This window comes from Schistocerca cancellata, chromosome 8, assembly GCF_023864275.1.
Source record: "Schistocerca cancellata isolate TAMUIC-IGC-003103 chromosome 8, iqSchCanc2.1, whole genome shotgun sequence".
In the NCBI taxonomy this organism is placed as follows: domain Eukaryota; kingdom Metazoa; phylum Arthropoda; class Insecta; order Orthoptera; family Acrididae; genus Schistocerca; species Schistocerca cancellata.
Genome location: NC_064633.1, coordinates 303615845 through 303636931, shown reverse-complemented (window position 1 = coordinate 303636931; position 21087 = coordinate 303615845). Strand labels below are relative to the sequence as shown.

Sequence of the window (21087 nt, the reverse complement as noted above, 5' to 3'; positions counted from 1 at the left end):
CTCTTCTCCCCAATCCTATTCAATACTTCCTCATTAGTTATGTGATCTACCCATCTAATCTTCAGCATTCTTCTGTAGCACCACATTTCGAAAGCTTCTATTCCCTTTTTGTCCAAACTATTTACCGTCCATGTTTCACTTCCATACATGGCTACACTCCATACAAATACTTTCAGAAACGACTTCCTGACACTTAAATCTATACTCGATGTTAACAAATTTCTCTTCTTCAGAAACGCTTTCCTTGCCACTGCCAGTCTACATTTTATGTCCTCTCTGCTTCGACCTTCATCAGTTATTTTGCTCCCCAAATAGCAAAACTCCTTTGCTACTTTAAGTGTCTCATTTCCTAATCTAATACCCTCAACATCACCCGACTTAATTCGACTACATTCCATTATCCTCGTTTTGATTTTGTTGATGTTCATCTTATATCCTCCCTTCACGACACCATCCATTCCGTTCAACTGCTCTTCCAAGTCCTTTGCTGTCTCTGACAGCATTACAATGTCATCGGCGAACCTCAACGTTTTTATTTCTTCTCCATGGATTTTAATACCTACTCCGAATTTTTCTTTTGTTTCCTTTACTGCTTGCTCAATATACAGATTGAATAGCATCGGGAAGAGGCTACAACCCTGTCTTACTCCCTTCCCAACCACTGCTTCCCTTTCATGCCCCTCGACTCTTATAACTGCCATCTGGTTTCTATACAAATTGTAAATAGCCTTTCGCTCCCTGTATTTTACCCCTGCCACCTTCAGAATTTGAAAGAAAGTATTCCAGTTAACATTGTCAAAAGCTTTCTCTAAGTCTACAAATGCTAGAAACGTAGGTTTGCCTTTCCTTAATCTTTCTTCTAAGATAAGTGGTAAGGTCAGTATTGCCTCACGTGTTCCAGTATGTCTACGGAATCCAAACTGATCTTCCCCGAGGTCGGTTTCTACTAGTTTTTCCATTCGTCTGTAAAGAATTCGTGTTAGTATTGTGCAGCTGTGGCATATTAAACTGATTGTTCGGTAATTTTCACATCTGTCAACACCTGCTTTCTTTGGGATTGGAATTATTATATTCTTCTTTAAGTCTGAGGGTATTTCGTCTGTTTCATACATCTAGCCCACCAGATGGTAGAGTTTTGTCAGGACTGGCTCTGCCAAGGCCGTCAGTAGTTCTAATGGAATGTTGTCTACTCCGGGGGCCTTGTTTCGACTCAGATCTTTCAGTGCTCTGTCAAACCCTTCACGCAGTATCGTATCTCTCATTTCATCTTCATCTACATCCTCTGCCATTTCCATAAGATTGTCCTCAAGTGCATCGCCCTTGTATTGACCCTCTATATACTCCTTCCACCTTTCTGCTTTCCCTTCTTTGCTTAGAACTGGGTTTCCATCTGAGCTCTTGATGTTCATACAAGTGGTTCTCTTATCTCCAAAGGTCTCTTCAATTTTCATGTAGGGAGTATCTATCTTACCCCTAGTGAGATAAGCCTCTACATCCTTACATTTGTCCTCTAGCCATGCCTGCTTAGCCATTTTGCACTTCCTGTAGATCTCATTTTTGAGACGTTTGTATTCCTTTTTGCCTGCATCACTTACTGCATTTTTATATTTTCTCCTATCATCAATTAAATATTACTATTAGAAATATTATTACAGAAATTAAAACTCAGCGAGTACGTGCTAGACGTGATAGCCTACGCTTACGACCTATTCCTGTTGGTTGGCGGCCGTAGCCGTGAGGACGTAGAACCAGAAGCGGAACAAGCAACCACAACACTTATTGAGTGGTGCCAAGAAGCGAAAATGAAGGTCGCACCCCATAAATTCTCATGCCTCTTGTTGAAAGGCAGTCCGATCAGAAAGCTAACGGTTAGAATAGAAGGAACACCAGTTCTTCGGCGCCGCGCGGCAAGATATGTAAGAGTCCTAATTGATGAGAAATGGAATTACACATCACACATAGATAGTACAAAACAACAATCACTAGAAGTTTTAAACAATCTTATTAACAGGTTACAGGATATTTAATTAGCCACCTATTTTAATCAAATTCTGATGTCAGTAGTAGGATATGCGTGGGGGGGGGGGGGGTCTGGGAACAGAGGCTCACGAGGTTGATGCCTGCCATGACTGTGACAAGGGTGCAGCGGAATATGCTATTGGTTTCTGTTGGGGCATATCTAACGACTCCTGGGATGGGGGGGGGGGGAGTTTGGGATTACTGGTGTTAATGGGGCTATGACAATTAGACATAAAATACTGGAGCAGGCAGCGTGGTACTGTGTCACTAAAGGGAAAACAGAAAGGACTAGACAAATCATAGGGGTAAAGGTAGGGAATAAGTTCGTCGTTAGAAGAAGGGGAGAGGAGTTATGGCAAGAACTATGGGAAAATGACGAAACGGGGAGAAGGGTATTCCAACTGCTTCCCAATAACAAGGAGAGATTAGAGATGAGTTATTTTGAGCCTAGTAGGGGTCTTTTGCACTCTCTCACAGGACATCGACCATATCTATGTCGATGTGGTAAACGAGAAACGCCAGCGTGGCGCTCAAGACGGCACACCCGAATACATCAACTATTACTGCCCGTTATACGATGACGTGGAGCGTGAATTGAGAATTCAACTACCGAACAGTGACACATATGCATTAATACGACGTTTTGATACCAACAATGTCCTAAACGGTTTGGCAAACGAGATATCAAAAAGGATATAGACGAATTTTATTAGAAACCAAAACGGTTAATGAAATAGGAATCGACCAAGACTGAGGTGCACCTTCCCAATACCGCCCGGCGGGGAATTGGCCGGTCGCTCTTACGACCGCGATCCGCCACACTACAGGATTTGGGCACGAAGGTGTATCCAATTTTTCAATAACAGAAATCTTCACTTCCAATTTAGGTAGTAGGTACTAGCAGTAGTAGGCAGAACTTAGAAAACGGCCAGCCCACTGCTAGGGGCACGCTCACTGGGGCTAGCTCGGTGAACCGGTCACAAAAATAGGTTCGTAGATCATCTGGCACAAATGTAACGCTGCAGCGAAGTTTAGCAATAAAGTAGATTACTAGTTTAGATTAGCTTTGTCCATAGCTTTGTGCCACTTAATTAAGTATAAACTGCTTTTGTTTTTGTATTATATAAAGACCCACTAATTAGTTAAGGTGGTGGGTTATTTTGTATCATTATTATTGTATTGTATTAATAAAGATTCAAATGGTTCAAATGGCTCTGAGAACTATGGGACTTAACATCTGAGGTCATCAGTCCCCCAGAACTTAGAACTACATAAACCCAATTAACTTAAGGACATCACACACATCCATGCCCAAGGCAGGATTCGAACCTGCGACCTTAGTGGTCACGCGGTATTAATAAAGAATTTCCTTTTTTTTAATAAAAAAGAAGAAAGAAGGTGCTTAAAATATAATGTAGGCCTGTACTGTGATAGGGTCACCCAGAACAACAAAGGGTGCAAGCCATCTCCATGAAAAACACCACAGCCTCCGAATTTTACTGTTGGCACTGGCAGACGACGTGCATTCCCCATACCAACACCTTGCTATCGGATCGCCACACTGTGTACCGTGATTCGTCATTCCAAACAACGTTTTTCCGCTGTTCAATCGTCCAATGTTTACGCTCTTTACAGCAAGCGAGGCGTCGTTTTGCGTTTACCGGCGTGATGTGTGGCTAATGAGCACCCACACGACCATGATATCCAAGTTTTCTCACCTCTAGCCTAACGGTCATAGTACTTGCAGTGGATCCTGATGCAGTTTGTAATTCCTGTGTGTGGTCGGGATAGATGTCTGTCTATTACACGTTACGACCTTCTTCAACTGTCGGTGGCCTCTGTCAGTCAACAGACGAGGTCGGCCTGTATGCATTTATGCTGTACGTGTACCTTCACGTTTCCACTTCACTATCACGTCGGGAACAGTGGACCAAGGAATGTTTAGGAGTGTGGAAATCTCTCGTACAGACGTATGACACAAGTGACACTCAATCACCTGACCACGTTCGAAGTCCGTGAGTTCCGCGGAGGATCCCATTCTGCTCTCTCACGGTGTCTTATGACTACTGAGGTCGTTGATATGGTGTAGCCGGTAGTAAGTGGCAGCACAATTCATCTAATATGAAAAACGTATTTTTTGGGGGTTTTTTGGATACTTTTTATCACATAGTGTAAGTGAACAAAATATTAATTTCAGATAGTTGCTGGATTATAGAAGAGTGTAGCCAATGGGGAAAAATCACTGATTTCTGTTCTAAAAACTAAACTAAACTCCATCCGAAAAGGCCTTGGTAGGTACAACGGACCGACAGACCGCCGTATCATCCTCAGCCGACAGGCATCGCTGAGTGCGGGTGTGGAGGCTGCTTGCCAAGAGCGCTCGGCGAACCCGAACCACCCATCCAGGCGCTAGCCAAGGCCCAGGGTGACTGACATCGGTGATCTGAAGAGATCGGGTGTTACCATTGCAGAAAGGCCGCTAGCCGGTCCCAATGCAGCGTGGATGAAAACTGTGATCTCAGAGCATGAAATTTCGGCGTGTCTCCAAACTTGTGTAATCTGCGTCGTCAGCAGTGTTGTAATTAGGCAAAAAAATTCCACTGGTCTTTACGTGATAAAGAATTCGTTAGTTATCCCTTGTTTCGAACTTTATATCAGTATGCGATGAATAGGCCGATATGGAAGGAGAATCGAAAAGTATTTTCATTTTCCGTTCCCCTGACATTTTGTGATAACCACGTTGTAATAAGGAAATAAATGATCATCTTCGTGGGACACGTTCCGCAGGAGTTCAAACAGTAGGATTTTGACGTCCAGAGAGTCTAGAGATCATTGGGAAAACTCCTTTCACTAATACCTTGAAGAATGTCTGTTTCATGTCTTCAGTTATGAACTTCAAAGCTGTTACCCAGATTCGAAATCCGAGGAATTCAGTGAAGGAGACACCGATGAACATGCTGCAGAGAAGAGGAATAATGGGCCAGTTTTTAAGATATTTACGTAGAATTTAACAGTTTCACGTAATAACAGAAGACAAGCTAATTTAAAGAATGGTTATATACAACGCTTTTACATTTCAGTCTTTTGTACGGAAATCTTCAAGAAGTTGTCCATTGAGCTATTTCTTAGATGACGCTTTTGTAGAATTCACATTGAATTTCCTCTCTTTTTACTCTTTATTCGTTTTACGTGAAGTTTCGTGCCAAAATACTATCATAAGCTTTAAATTTTGGAATCTCGAGAAAATTCGCACACGTAAGCCTCAATTTAGGATGACGAGCTACGTTGTCACATTCATCCAGTAATTATGCTAGACATCGGAATTTGTTCGTTAATTTAAGACCCAAAATTGATGATGATGGTGATGTTTGGTTTGTGGGGCGCTCAACTGCGTGGTTATCAGCGCCCGTACAATTTCCCAACCTTTGCTCAGTCCAATTTCGCCACTTTCCTGGATGATGATGAAATGATGAGGACAACACAAACACGACCCAAAATTATGTGAACTTTGTGTGTCATGACCCACGCTACTGCGTATTGCTTTGCGTTTTGAAACGGTTTCCATTTGAGTATCATGGTGCTGGAAATCTGTATGTTGCGTATATCCGTTCTGTTGATCAGTCGAAACATGTCCCTTGCTGTATGCCATATCTTGGTCACTACCAACGTTGACTTTTTCAGCTGTCATTCTCTTATTTTTCGTCACAATCTTCTTCCATGACTAACAGTCACGATCACTCAACTCACGATTTCGCCCGGACTTAGCAGATGCTGTTTTCCGCTTTCCGTACATGCGACATAAATCTTCGACACGGTGCCCCTTGAAACACCAAACACTTCGGCCACCTTGGTTACGAAAGCATCCACTATGCGAGCACCAAAATTTTGTCCATGTTCGATTCCTCTGAGCTCCGACATAATGCACTCACAGCTACACAGAACACTAATCTCACCACGACTGACACTTGCAACATATTGTGGACAGTGAGGTTCAGCAGTGCAGGCTGCAGGTTTGGATAGCATATGCATGTATGTTAAAACATGCTTTACGTTCCGTGTTTCCATATTTTTGTTTAATCGCTTTATTTATGCTTAAATGATTATTTTACTTTTATTATTTATTTATCCTGATCAGATTGGGGTCTTCAGGCCCTCTCTTACATCCTACCACAGTTTCACACATAAGAGATCTTTTACATCATAGTTACCTAAGGCAAATCATTAATTTTCCTATAAAAAACAGGAAAAAATATTTGAGCGTATGTGGAGGCGATGTGTGTAAGCGGTAATGAATAGGAACTAATAACATTGATACTGGCAGTACATCTACTGCTGCTGCTGCTACCACAAGTAATGACAATGACAATATTAACGATAGTAACAAGAGTAATATATGTGGCAGATATAATAAGTGTTTATGCGTGTACGAAATTAATATTTTCTGATATAGCGAGTTCTGGGAAAGGGGAATTCAAGTAGATCAGCTGAGAGTAGTGGGAAACAAGGAACATTTGGATGAAAAGAAGTATGTAATGGAATATCGAGTACGGACCACAGTAGTAATTAATGTTGATTCAGTAGATGTGTAATACGAAGAGAACTTCGAGAGAGTGGCTGAGCGATGGAGTGGGATAGAACGGATTTTGCTCTGACGGTAATGGATGTTTCCACCACGTAGTTCAGAAAAGGGTATGATGATCGAAGAGAGATGTGAGGGACAGTGTAAGCTGATAAGACATTAGAGAAGGCACCAGGTATGGAAATCTCTGCGCCAGTCTGCACGCGGATAGCTGAGTGTATGATGCTGAAATACGATCATCACAGATATATCAAACACAGGCGTTCATAAACACTTCCAGGCGCTGAGAATTTTCCTGAGAAACACCTTGTAGTATAATGTCTGTGTAATGAATGATTGGATGTAGAAGCGTTTGTACACGCTCCTTTTTAGCTCGAAATGGAAGGCCTTTTTATATTTTTCAGGGGAATATTATGTGTAACTATATTTTGTATCATTGCCTCCCCACCCACACCCACACCCCTCCTAAAAAATTACGTAGTTTCTTATGTATCGAAGGAGCGGACCACAGGAAAATACATGTTTTAATACAGAACTATAAAGATATAATTTTAAGTAAGGGATCACTACTAAATGTAGGTTTCTGATACAAGTAGAAACATGAATTTCATTGACATTGAGATTGAAATGAAGATTAAAAGAAAAATAAGCCATAAAAAGAAATTGCGTCTACGCCAGCCACCTACGATGTACTGCTATAGTGAGAATTCTCTGCCATAAATGTTATAATTACTGTGAGAATGTAACAGTAAGTATAGCTTTAAATATTACGATGATAAAACTGTAATAGTAGCAAATGCTTATTTACGCCTTATACAAAATAGATACACATTTCTGTCCTTCAGTGCAGTCACCAGCATTGTGTATAAGCAGTTTCCAGCTATGTGGAAGAGGTAAGATACCCTTACCAGGGTCATTTGTGTCGATAGGTCGAACCGAGCGGTTTATTGCCCGACGAATGTCTGTAACAGTTCTGAAACGAAAGCCACTAAGCGCTTCCTTCAATTTAGAAGTCAAGTTGAAGTCCCAACGGCTTGAGTTCGTGGAAGGTGGAGGGTGGTACAGCACTTTCCAGCCCCTCCATCGAACAAATAGTTCACAACTTGCGCGATGTGCTAGCGGGAACTATCCTACAAAACGACGGAAGGATCAGACAGAAAGCGTCGCAGCTCCTTTCTCTAAGCGTTTTTGGAACACTCTTGCTACCAGCTTGGAGAGTAAAGCAGCGACAATTTCTTCACGGTACGCTCTTGAATGCCCGGGCGCATATAACGCAAGTTCTGACTCGTTTGTTATATTCATATGTGTTGGATGTACTGTGTCAACCCCCACACTCCCTTTGCCACGTCCACGCGGTTCCTAAATTGCTGGAAACCACATGGTATCCGCTTCAGAATTGATACAGAAATTCGAGGGCAATAGAGGACTCCACTCGAATAATCAAAACAACCGGTGCTGTTACAACTTTCACAACGCTGGCAACTGGCTATACACAATGTTGATAACTATTCTGACGGACAGTAAAACAATTATCTGTTTAAGTTGTAAATAAACAGTTTTGATTGCCAAAGTTCCAACCATCGTACGAAATACAAAGCACGTTAAATAAGTAAAGCAAACTTTTTTTTTTCTCGGCCAATTTTGGATGAAAATTGCAGAATTTATTGTTAGACATGGTGGAATTTTCCCGCTTTAGCCCATATAGTTTTATGAACGCCCAATAGCTGGCGGTGCTATACGTATCGTTCAAAATAGGTTCTGTAATGGAAGGGCGTTTCAAACAGAGAAATGTCACTGAGTACCTTTTGGAGAAAGACCAGAGCATCGCAGATAATTAATAGACGCTTGCAGACTGTGTGAGAGCTGGCAGTGAAGAATAATATGGTGCACTGGAATCCTGAATAAAAACAACATGCTTTCAGTAAAATATGTGTTGCATTGTTTTTGAGCGCCCACCCTTATTCGCTGACTGGATGATAAAATCCCATATAAAAGTCACTACTATCGGGAGGAAGAACAGATTGGATACTAGAAAACGTGAGAAGGCGAGAAGAATGAATCGTGGCTTGAGTAAGCCTGTAGTCCTTCCTGGCCGTTGTCATTGACGCAAAATTCTTCAAACTTGTAGATTGTTGGCTGTTTAGACCACTATTCTGGCATCCTCTTCAGAATTCTTCCGATGTCACCGGGTGTTCAGCCGCCAGAAGAATTCTATGTAAAATCCCGCAATAGAGAGTAGAAACATCAAAAGTTTTAGAGAAAAGGTTCAAATGGCGGTCGTGCGGTTCCAGGCTGAAGCGCCTAGAACCGCTCGGCCATACCGGCTGGCTTTAAAGATTAGGAGAGGAATATAACGCGACCTAGTAAATGTGGAGATTTTACAAAAAAAACTGGCCAAGTGCGAGTATTTACTTAAATGTGTATATATTTGTATAGTTCATCCATCCTGGGAATCGAGAATTTCTACAATTTTTGCCTGTTTTCGAAATAAGTAGTTGCAACCTATCGGTCCAGAGAATTGCAAGATTGTATCAAATTCTCTACAGTAGTTCCTCAGATTAGCACGGACAGACAAAAAGAAGCCAGCAGGGGACTTCAGTTTATATACGTAAATATACAAGATTCAATGAAATGTTTTTTTATTTACTTAGTAAAACGTGACACCACTTGCATTTTATATTTGCAAGCAGTAATATTCGTCCATTATGATTGTGACGGATGATGAATGCAGCGTATGTTCTAACGACAAAAATATGTTTATATGTCATGTAATTAATTTATGTGATGTAACTTTTCAGATTATTATTACTTTACTTGTACAGTGAAACGTTGTTTCCCGCCAAATTCCATTATTCTACGTCAGCGTGAAGCACACTTCGCGTTTTTGCGAATGCAGTATAAGAGTATCAAAATATGTAACGTAAATGGGCGAATCTTTTCATTACATTGACTTAGATTCTTGCCCTTTTTTTACGCCGTCAGGGGACCGTACATCTTAGTAAGTGTCACAAATTTCAAATTTATACGCTAACCTGTTCCACAGCAAAACTGGTTTTAACAGTCGGACAGACAGACAGACCGGTAAAAAATGATCAGAAATATCTTCGTGTTATATAACTACAGACTATCAATTTTCGGATATTTTTACCTGCAATGTGAAACCTTGCTTTTTGCCGAATTTCACGATCCCAAGTCAAAGGGAAGCACCATATAGATTTTGATGCGTGGGTTTGCGAGTTTCAAAATGCGTGAGTTAAATGTCCGAACGTTTAGTTTGCATTGATTTAGGAGCTTAAACCTTTTGCACCACCAAGGGACCACAGATCTTAGTACGTGACGTAAATGTGAACTTGATAAGCCATTGTGTTCAAGAGAAGAACAATTCTTAACATTCTGTCAGACAAACAGACGGATGGCAACAAAGCGCCCCTACTAGGTCTCCGTTTGTAAGGATTGAGGTACTGAAATCTAAAAACGTAATCACCCTTAGGTATTTCGGTAAATAATATAAACTCGACAGTAAGAAGTTCGTGACGTTACGTAAATTTCATGTTTTTGTGTATTACGACAACTTCGCTGACATTGAAGGTGAAAAGCCTAGGAGAACTTGACAGCTCTGAGTCGTTTACTGCATTTTTATTAGTTCAGGTGCAACGAATGTCAGCGGTGTAAGAAGTAAACAATAGCATCGCTGCTTGTTCCAAGTGAAAAAGAGCGTTTGAGAGATTTGTAAACAGTGCACTCCTCTGACTTGTCATTTCGTTCTATCAGGAGGCTCCTGTACGACAAAAGCATTGATATCGGGGCACTGAGTGATCTGCGCCGAGGTTTTATAACTTCATTTTGGCGGCGGCGGCGACGCTTTTCGCATTAAGTAACAGACGGCACGGGCGGAGCACCGGTTGCGTCGTCGCGGCCCGCCCCGCCCGGAACCGCTGCTCGCTGGTGCAGACGAACGGGAAATCGGCGCCACCACAAAATGCTGGGCGCCGCAAGCGGGCGCGCTTCTTGCGCGACACCAACTTATCGAGCCCGGCCGCTGTGCGCTGTCATTTTCTTCTCTTTGCCGCACCGCCAGGGTGGAAACGAGAGAAAGCGCCGACCGGCCGAGAGGAGCAGCAGAGGCCGCCGGGAGGGAAGGGGCTGCTATAAAAGCTGGACGCGCCGTCGGCAAGACGTACCACAAGCTTAGCGTTCGGCAAGGAGCGCCATGGCGACACGCTGGTGCCTTCTGCTGGTGGCGTTCGCCGCGGTGGCCTCGGCGCTGCTGGGCATCACCACTGCTCGCAGTCTGGGCGACGTCGTGGAGCTCGACGACATGGTGGCGGCCGCCTCGCACCACGGCCACCACTGGGAGAAGGGCGGCGGCGACGAGCACCACTCCGGCCACCACTCGTCGCACGGCGGCAAGGGCGACAAGGGCTACAAGGGCCACCACGGCTACGAGAAGGGCGAGAAGGGCCACCACGACAAGGAGGGCCACAGCGGCCACTACTCTGACCACGGCGGCCACAAGAAGAGCCACCACGACGAGGGCGGCCACTACGGCGAGCACCACTACGGCGCCAAGGGCGAGAAGGGCCACAAGTACGGCGAGAAGGGCAGCTACAACAAGGGCCACAGCACCAAGGGACACCACGAGGTGCGTTCAAACCACGACCGTGGCTGCGACACCATTCAATGTAGCGAAAATAATGGGGTAACTGGCACTGCTCACATTGGGAAGGGCGTTGCTGACAGTGATAATTATTTCAGCTTCTGACCTTAATGGACGAATGGCCTTGCCGCAGTGGTAACACCGCTTCCGATTAAAACGCCGAAATTTAGAACTGCCTTCTTTGTTTAGCACTTGGATGGGTGAACGTGTGGGTCTGCCGAGCGCTGTTGGCGAACGGGATGCACTCAGCCCTTTTGAGACCAGTTGGTTGGAAAGTAGCGGCTCTGATCACGAAAACCTGCTGGGAAAGCGGTGAGCCGAACACAAGCTCTTCCGTAACTGCATACAGTGACACCTGCCTGTTGAGGGTGACATGTCGGTCGCTCGGTACCATTGGACCTTCAGAGGCCTGTTCAGACAGAGTTTCTACCCATATCGAAGATAAAGCTGAGACTCAATACGTCTCCTTGAAAATGCAATTCCATCAGATCAAGTGGTCACCTACACCTCAGGTACGGGCAGGATTTGCCAGTTACGTACAAAGCTGGGTGCTACTCCAATATCGGCGATCCTCAGCAGTACTGACGATTTAAGAACGGGGAAATCAAGATGGGCTGGGGCATAAAACGAAGTTTGTGTTAGGGAGGGCAATGGACTAGTTTACTTCGTGCAGCTGGGTTATCTACAAATACAGGGTAGTGTAGTCGATAACACGTCGACTCAATAAGCCGAGGAGAATTGTTTGCTGTACTTTTACTAGTTCAGGTGCAACCTTTGTTCAGGTCCCGCCTGTGGCACAAATTATAAATCATTACTTCAGCTTCTCAGTATGTCTACAAGAATACGTAATTCCATCATATCAGTAGATCTCCTATGCCTTAGTTACGAGTAGGATTTCCCCATTACGTACAAAGCTGGGGTGTATGCAGCAGACCCGATTTCAAGTGTGACAAATTTTGATTCATTACTCCAATTTCTATCCTTACTAAGGATCCTAATTAGTTTACGCGAGTATTAAGGCGGCAAAGATACAGTAAAACAACTATAGCTTCAAGGTGGCAATATATGCCGCATCAGTTTAGTGCCAAAATCAACGCAACAAAGGTACAGTAGATAGACTAGATAGACTAGCCCTGGAACTCTGTGTATGTGTCATGATGTAAAACAAAGCTCTAGCTTGTATATAGCAATATATGATGGACATGGTGTCACACAACTATAGGCACAGAGGCCAGACAACATACCCTAGCACAATTCAGTCAGCTGATACTCAGGGAATCAGTTTGTCGAAATGAGACGGAGAGGCTAGTAGTCGACTTTAGATATTCTGGTAGCATGGTAGGTGATGATATCCAAAGTAGAGACATATCATCAGGTGCATTTTTACTAGCACTTTCCCATGAGTAATTGGAGTCAGCCAGTTACTGCTCATTCTGTCTTTCACGTGGCGACCAGTGACGACGAAAGGCGTCGGTATGTTTACGAAGAAAATTATTTTTAAAGCGGAATTTTACCCGTCTATTTGGTAGTGCGGTCCCAGATTAGTCCACTACTGAAATCTTTATCGATACCTATAAACAAGGAGCGTAAAACACGAAGAACAACCAGTACTGCACCACAGGCTGCCTAGCGCTGCTGCATACAGTTAGCAGCCACTACGGGCAAGGCTAGGTCTGTAGCTGCTGGAGCACTGGTTATTCTACGCCTTGTACTGTGCCCGTAAAAATATATAGATAAAGCGAGTACCGGAATAGTATAATCTGGAGCCACGCTATCGAATGAGCACGTAAAGAACCGATTTAAAACATATTTCATTTGTAATTGCAAACAACTGACGTTTCGCGTCGACGCCATGTGCAACGCGAAAGACATGATGAGTAGAATTTGTTTGGGCTGAATACAGCTACACTTTTTAATAAAGAAATTTCAGTTATGTGCGGCAACAACGGGAAAATTGGGCCTTACGAGTTTCAGGAGTGACACCCTGTATATAAAGAATAAACCCGATGTTCAGAGAAAAAACTTTTAGAGATTTTTCAGGGATATTGTCTGAGTGACTTTGTATAAAGGACTCACGGCCTCCGATGTCTCGTTACAGAGTAATACTTTATTTGCTACAGCAGTCAGCTTTCAGGAAACCTCTTCATAAAATTGAATAAATCTGGAATGTGCAATAGCCAAAACGTGCAACACATAAAACGGAATAATGCAAGAATTCTCAGACTCAGCAGTGCTGTGACGCTGTCGCCATTGGTGCTCTAACAGCTTAGCTTAACGTTGTTGTGCCGCTCTTCCATTGCGTTCCCTGAAGCCATACACGAGGCTCATAAAAATGGTTCAAATGGCTCTGAGCGCTATGCGACTTAACATCTGAGGTCATCAGTCCCCTGGAACTTAGAACTAGTTAAACCTATCTAACCTAAGGACATCACAAACATCCATGCCCGTGGCAGGATTCGAACCTGCGACCGTAGTTGTCGCGCGGTTCCAGGCTGAAGTGCCTAGAACCGCTCACACGAGGCTCATACCGGATCAAAGTTTTCATCAGTAAACCTATTCGTTGTACTGCTGTGTACCACTGTCAAAGTACAAGCAACACTGCCGGACAACAAAACTCCAGACAGAACCGTGCGGTAGCAATACAAACTTGAGGGCAACGACGAATAGAGGACACTACTTTTGACTACGGCAGGTACTGTGGGCAAGTGTAAACAAGACACACAGCCCATACCTTCAACGTTTGCGCTGCTGTGCACTATTTTTAGTACAATACGGATACAAAGCTAACTCAGACAAGAAACCAAACAAAATGCAATAAGACTGCTACGAGGCACCAGATATGGCGTGTCTCTTGTACTAAAATACTCAGAAGGTATCCAGGAATAACATACGGAAGTTTTCGGTGGAGTAGTGGTTAACCTTGTGTACGAGGTGCATCCAAAAACACGCACAAGCCTTAGGACTAGTTCATTACACTAAAACAAGAAAAAAGTCTCGAAAACATGGGGTCTAAAATTCATACTGTACCTTGCGAGTTATGAGCACTTGTTCAGTAGAAGAGATGTGTTTCACATTAGCGAAGATGAACAAGTGTTCATTGCTCGTTAAATAAGGATTTTAGCCACCGATGTTTATTCGCCATTTTTTCGTGGTTTGGTCTATACTTCCTCCCAGAATATTGAAAGCAATGGAAGAAATCTCTTTCGTAGTAGCGAAGATGTACTATTCCTTATAGCTCTTAAGGTACGCATTTTACAGCCCATGTTTACCAGATATTGTTTTTTTGTTTTTTTGTAAGGAATCTGTCCATACAGTTTGCCAGTTTTTTCGTTGGGACACTCTGTATATACAAACGGACTGGAAACAGAGGCCCAGCACCAAGGGAGACTACCAGATGCTTTGAAAGCAAAGTGGTGGAAGCGACACACGTCTCTAATAACAAAATAGCGAGGAGAAAAGGGGTAACTGGAACTATCAAACCCACGAAGTAGGCTGGAGATAGCAGTTGTTTTCAGCTAGGCTTAGGGCCAATATGAGGGCAGCAATGTTATAGCTCAGTCGATAGAGAATTGCAACGTTAGGCTAGGTTCCGAGTCCCGGTCCGCCACACGGTTCTAAATGTGTTCGTCTTGAATGTTTTATTGACTGAAGGTGAAACACGGACGAGGAGCGCTGATGGTAAGAAGGAAGCAGAAGTTTCTAAAACATGGTACTCCTGCAGAAGTCTGCACTCAATGGGTAGATGAAATAACAACTGGTGTGTAATAGGTGGCATTGATTTCCTCCTCATCACTAATTTACTACAGTTTTGTGCAGTTAAGGAGCAAACGTGCATACTACCACGATAAGGAACAGCTTTTCGTGTTGTTCTAGGTAAACCTAATTCTCTTGTGACAGTTTGTTTGGTGCCACTTGCAGCATTAACGAATTTAACTATAATGAAAAATGCGTTCAACTTCACCCTTGATACTCCAACTGCTCTGAAGAGTATCACCACATGTTAGTGATAATGATATGAATCAGCACGCATTCAACAGAAAAACCTTTCTCCGCGCAGTGAAAACATCAGGAAAGATATCGAACAAGAGTTCTCACTGGGGAACTCCACGCAGCAGTGGGGTGAGGAACAGAGAAAGGCGTGCAGATGGGTCCACGTCGTGCTCACTCTTGAACCATTCCCATACGCATTTCGTTTAAGGATATAACAACATCTGACGTGCACTGAGTTTGTATCTTCACTATCAAATTATACAATTGGAGAATATAATTCTCTACTCGCGCACATGGCTTGTTGTGGTCTTCAGTCCTGAGACTGGTTTGATGCAGCTCTCCATGCTACTCTCTCCTGTGCAAGGTTCTTCATGTCCCAGTACCTACTGTAGCCTACATCCATCTGGATCTGCTTAGTGTATTCATCTCTTGCTCTCCCTCTAAGATTTTTACCCTCCACGCTGCCCTTCAATACTAAATTGGCGATTCCTTGGTGCTTCAGAACATGTCCTACCAATCGATCTGTTCTTATAGTCAAGTTGTGCCACAAACTCCTCCCCAATTCTATTCAATACCTCCTCATTAGTTATGTGATCTACCCATTTACTCTTCAGCATTCTTCTGTAGCACCACATTTCGAAAGCTTCTCTTCTCTTCTTGTCCAATCTATTTATCGTCCATGTTTCACTTCCATACATGGCTACACTCCATACAAATACTTTCAGAAACGACTTCCTGACATTTAAATCTTTACTTGATGTTAACAAATTTTTCTTCTTCAGAAATGCTGTACTTGCCATTGCCAGTCTACATTTTATATCCTCTCTACTTCGACCATCATGGCACATGGCTACTATGTTAGAAACCGTCATTGTTCCGAAAGCCTTGTCTTACAGGTCTACGAAAAGAGAAGACATAGTCTCACTTTAGTAGAGTCCAGGATATATAACACAACATACAAAAGCAAGCTATTGAAGTTCTTTACTTCGCTATGCCTATCCATTCTTTTTTGGCAAACTTATCTGTAACTTATTAGAAAGCTAGTTCAAGCAACTAAGACATCAATGTTGTCCGAAAGTAGCATCTAAAGAGCCAGGGGCATAACACTTAGAACACAAAACGGCTCTCTAATTTCATGCCTAGGTATGAGGAAGTATATTATACCAATCGTCGATAAATACAACCCTTGAGTTGGTATAGTTGTATCTAAGATGCAGTCACTTTTATTTCACCATTAGTGACGTATTAAATTGATTTAACCTTTTTCAGTGAGTTTCATCCTTTCAAAATTTTATTAGCGAGATGCTGCAGCTGTATTACAACTGAATGTAGAACTGCATTCGTTATGTGTATAGTTTTGACTTACACAGAAAAAGTCGTCTCATTGTTTCCCAGCCGCCTTTAAATCTGCCAGTAAAAGAATTATGTGATATGCTGCTGGAACCAAGCAGTAATTCACTTGCTACATCTACATTACCGGGAAAAAGTTCGTTCCATAGGTATATGTATGAGATATAAAACAAATGATAGTTACTTGCAAAATTAAAAGAATGATGCTGAACTCGTCATTTTGAAACTGTCAGTAGTGTTTAGACCAACGATGGCATCTAGGGTAGGTATCCACTGACACCTAACTACAATATGTAGTACATCCAATCAATCAAGAACTAAGTTAGCGACGCATTGTTACACAGTCTAGTCGAAAGTTTGCGTTTCACTTCATATTGCGATGCGCGTCCATAATAGAATATTTACGATCTTGTAATTCAGCCTATCTCGATGAGTTTCAGTGAACAGTGGTTCACTGAACGGTTCGCAGTCTTGTCCATTGCTTTATATTCCTGCCCCTAGGGCTTTATTTTGCTAGTTATCCCAGTATGACCAACTGAAGCTGCCGATACCTTCATTATTCTGGATATTCCAGTGATTCCTCCTCTATTGCGAGGAACAACTCCCCACTTCCATTTAATTATCGTAAAATTTCTAACGAGGTTCACACCTCAATTGTTACTAATTTTTGTGTATAAATGTACCGACTAAATGTAGAAACATAAAATCGGAATCTGAGATCTAGCGTACGATCGAAGAGAAACAAGAGATTTCTATTCGACATTTTATGTCCATACATGTCGTGCAGAGTTCGGAGAGGGACATGAAATTTCATATCCCTCTGTTTTCTTCTCAAGAAAATGTAAAATGTCTTACGCATTTTGCATTTGAGAGACCAAATCAATTGCAGTTAATTCACCTTGCTGGCCATCTGTCTATACAGAGAAAAGTCCCTCGGGTTGTCTAAGGATTCTGTTGTCGGTACAGTGTGTTCCAGCGACTTACCACTAACGTACCCTGTGCTTTCGCAGATCCACAAGCTGGATGAGTACAAGAAGAATAAGGAGTTCTACGACGAGCACCACGACGAGGGCCACCACAGCAAGCATGGCGGCTACCACCACCACCACGAGGGCAAGAAGGGCGGCCACCACAAGGGCGGACACCACAAGTCCGGCCACCACCACGGCGACCACGGCAAGAAGGGCCACCACGAGAAGGGCCACCACCACCACGACCACAAGGGCTGGAAGGGCTCCGGCGGCCACGAGTCGCACCACGGCCACCACTCCGACTACGGCAAGAAGGGCGGCCACGACGAACACAAGCACTGGGGCTTCAGCAGCGGCGGCGGTGGCGGCGGCGGCGGCGGCGGCGGCCATGGCGGCCACGGCGGCGGCGGCGGCGGAGGCGGCCACGGCCACCACTGGTGATCGACCTCGAGGACATCGTCCACACACCAAACCTGACATGTTACAAAGTCTGTTCCTTTTGTTACGTTTTGTTTCTTTGTTATCGTGATGCTACGTTTTTCTAGTTTGCAATAAATGGCCAAACGGAATGGCTCTCCATAACATTCGCCTGTCTCTCCATCTCATTCAGTACCAATTTACATCTTCGTCGAGAACTCCCCTTATCCCTCCCGACTTTCTACAATTAGAGAAGTACATACATCTTTAATTTGTATCACTGCATTGAAGATGATGAATGGATTAGTTGAACATCGAGTTCAAACTGCGTGACCACGTTAAGGAATATTTAGATACAATGATAGAATGATGCAATGACATGGAACAGCGAAATGCACTCTATCGTGCTTTTTCGGTTCTATTTCCAAATTTCGCGACTTGCTCAAGCGAGCTATTTACTGATGAAGGTGCGATGGAGTGCAGCTGACAAATGGAAAGAATGGTTGACTGGTCTAAGGAAAATACTCATTAGTTTAGGTTGGTGCATGAGTTCGGAAGGTTTTTGCTTTCCATGTTGGTAGTCCGCTTTTATTTGGAGGTCACTATTGTTCTTTGAGAGTAAGTGTAGCCACTTTGTCATTTGGAGATAGAGAGCGTAGTTGTGGACGCTTAAAAGTGCCAACTGAGGAAATCGGAATATTTTCGGCATATTCTTCTGTTTGAGTTACGTAAAGGGATGACAGCAGCGGAGGCTGACAGAAACATTAGCGCCATTTTTGGGATAATGCCATTGGACAGAGCACTGAAAGAAATTTTTTTCACAATTTAGAAAGGATCGGTTTGATATTAATGTCTCTCCACCTTCAGGAAGACCTTCGGTGTTTGATGTAGATCGTTTAAACGCATTAATCCACAACGATCGACTGGCAAATGTGATTGAACTGTGATCATTCTTCCATCGTACGATATTTGTATGCAGTGGTGAAGTTTCAAAAATGGAGTGTATGATCTAAACCAAAATCATGTGGGCATGTGTACAACTCAGCGTGCTCGTTATCAAGTGGCTCGTGAAGAACACCTACCATTCCTATCCCGTATCGTTACGGTGTGGTGTGCTACGAATTGGTCTCCTCTAGAGCTGTAAGCATCAGTGCTGAATTCACTTTCAGCAACTGATACGTCCTGCATATACAATCCAAGAACAACGACCAGAAAGTCTGCATGAAGTGATGTCACTCCACGACAACGCCAGCCCGCATTCTGCGAGACTGACAGAAAACATTATACAGGTTCCTATTCACTTGATGCTGACCCTCAGATTTTCACCATGTCTGCTCTCTGTCGAATGCACTTCAAAGAACTTCCTTTCAGAGTAAAAATGAGGTCCGAACATTCCCCGACGAGTTCGTCGCCTCATAACCACGTGATTACCACAGTCGCGGAATAGTTGACAGAATGTCGGGAGTAGTGAAGGAGAAAATTTAGTTCATGACTTGTGCGTCTGATATGTGCATCTGTTATGTGTATAAAACTTATGGAAAAATGCTTCGAACTTATGCAGCAACCCAATAGTTAAGTGTTATGAAGGAACCAGATTAATGGTACGATAAAGGCTACCATCTGACCACGATATCTCTCCGGGCTACATTTTCCTGGGTTGCATGTGAAACGAGATTCTTATTTGTTTTTATTTCAAATGCTCGGTGAGAAGTGAATCATTGATCTTGTGTGGTTACAGAAGGACAGAGCTGAAGTGTATATGAGCGTGATCCCGAAGCCGTTGCACTGAGAGTGATCAATCTACAATCATATTGTATTTTCTGTTAGGGATCTGCATTACACGCTACTGTCTACACGTATTTTATTATTATAACTGGGTTCGTTTATTAACCATCTGAAAAGTACTTGTATGTGATAAATAGAAGTGTAAGACAAACAGAAATGCAGAGCGTTGTACAAAATAATACTTACAAGGAAATTATTAGTGAAGTGTCAAGTCAGTCTTTGGCAGGTCAATGTTACTAGCTCTGCTTTCAATCCAAACAGAACTGCTTAAAATGAAAATGAGAGCCCTAAGTGTTACGTTTCCTCGTTTGCAAAGTGACTGCAAGACGTTTACACCATTTCAAAGATGATATGGTATATCCTCAAAAACTGGAATATCCAACAAACCGCCTGTAATATAGAAGAATTAAAATGATAGTAAGCAGGATAGTATTTAGAGTTCTGCAACATTTCCCATGCAACCAGCATCCAAGAGGAGACTCGACAGTTGCCTTAATGTACAAGGGAATGTCACAAGCTGCACCCTTCCTTATATGAGATCATCATTTCTTATCGGTGATGTCACCATAGCCGTTGTTAGTTACATCTTCAAGACGAGCTCATGTTCCACCTCCCCTCCCTAAATATACAGGCGATCAGAACCAAAGATGGCGGAATTAGTTCAACTCAGCTTTAAATCTGAACCTCACACTTCCCCCTCTCCAGCCAACCATAGTGAAGTATGGCATCAAGTTATGTTATAACCATAACAGCCAAAGATAGTTGTATACACCTACGTATCCCCGCCATAATAGTAAAGTCATGTGTAACAATGGCGTCCGGTTAGGTAATTAACTAAAAGTCGAAGATATTTACATACCTCTGGCATAATATTAAAATGGTGTGTGAAAATTAAACCAAGTTTCGTTATTTCCTTGAAAGTCAAAGACATTCATGTAAATTGGTGAACACACACACAAACACACACACAAACACACACACACACACACACACACACACACACACACACACACAATATTAAACAGTAAATGGTGAACGGCAAATCTGTAAAATTGGTAAATGGTAAAAAGTACAGTTAAATGGACAATGGTAAAATGTAAATGTTGTAAGTCAAACGGCAAACGGTAAATGACTAAACTGTAAATAGTTAAATGCTAAATGTTGATGGTCAGCTAACTGAATAGTACTGAGTGAGGCAATGATACATTCTGTGGTGTGGGAAACCGTTTACGCTGTTCCTGGCCACTTTGATGACGCCGTCTCTGAAAGCGACTCAGATACTCCAGCGTGTCTCCCTACTTTTACAAAACGCCACTGTG

The 21087-nt window shown here is 42.9% G+C and overlaps 1 protein-coding gene across 1 annotated transcript; it reads left to right on the top strand.

Moving 5' to 3' along the window:
• Nucleotides 1-10808: 10808 nt before the first annotated feature.
• LOC126095537 (uncharacterized) lies at nucleotides 10809-17962 on the top strand (the record flags this gene model as incomplete). Its single annotated transcript, XM_049910318.1, has 2 exons — nucleotides 10809-11240; nucleotides 17606-17962. Coding segments are annotated over exons 1-2 (789 nt in total), but the record flags the coding sequence as incomplete, so codon positions are not given.
• Between the last annotated feature and the right edge of the window lie 3125 nt (nucleotides 17963-21087).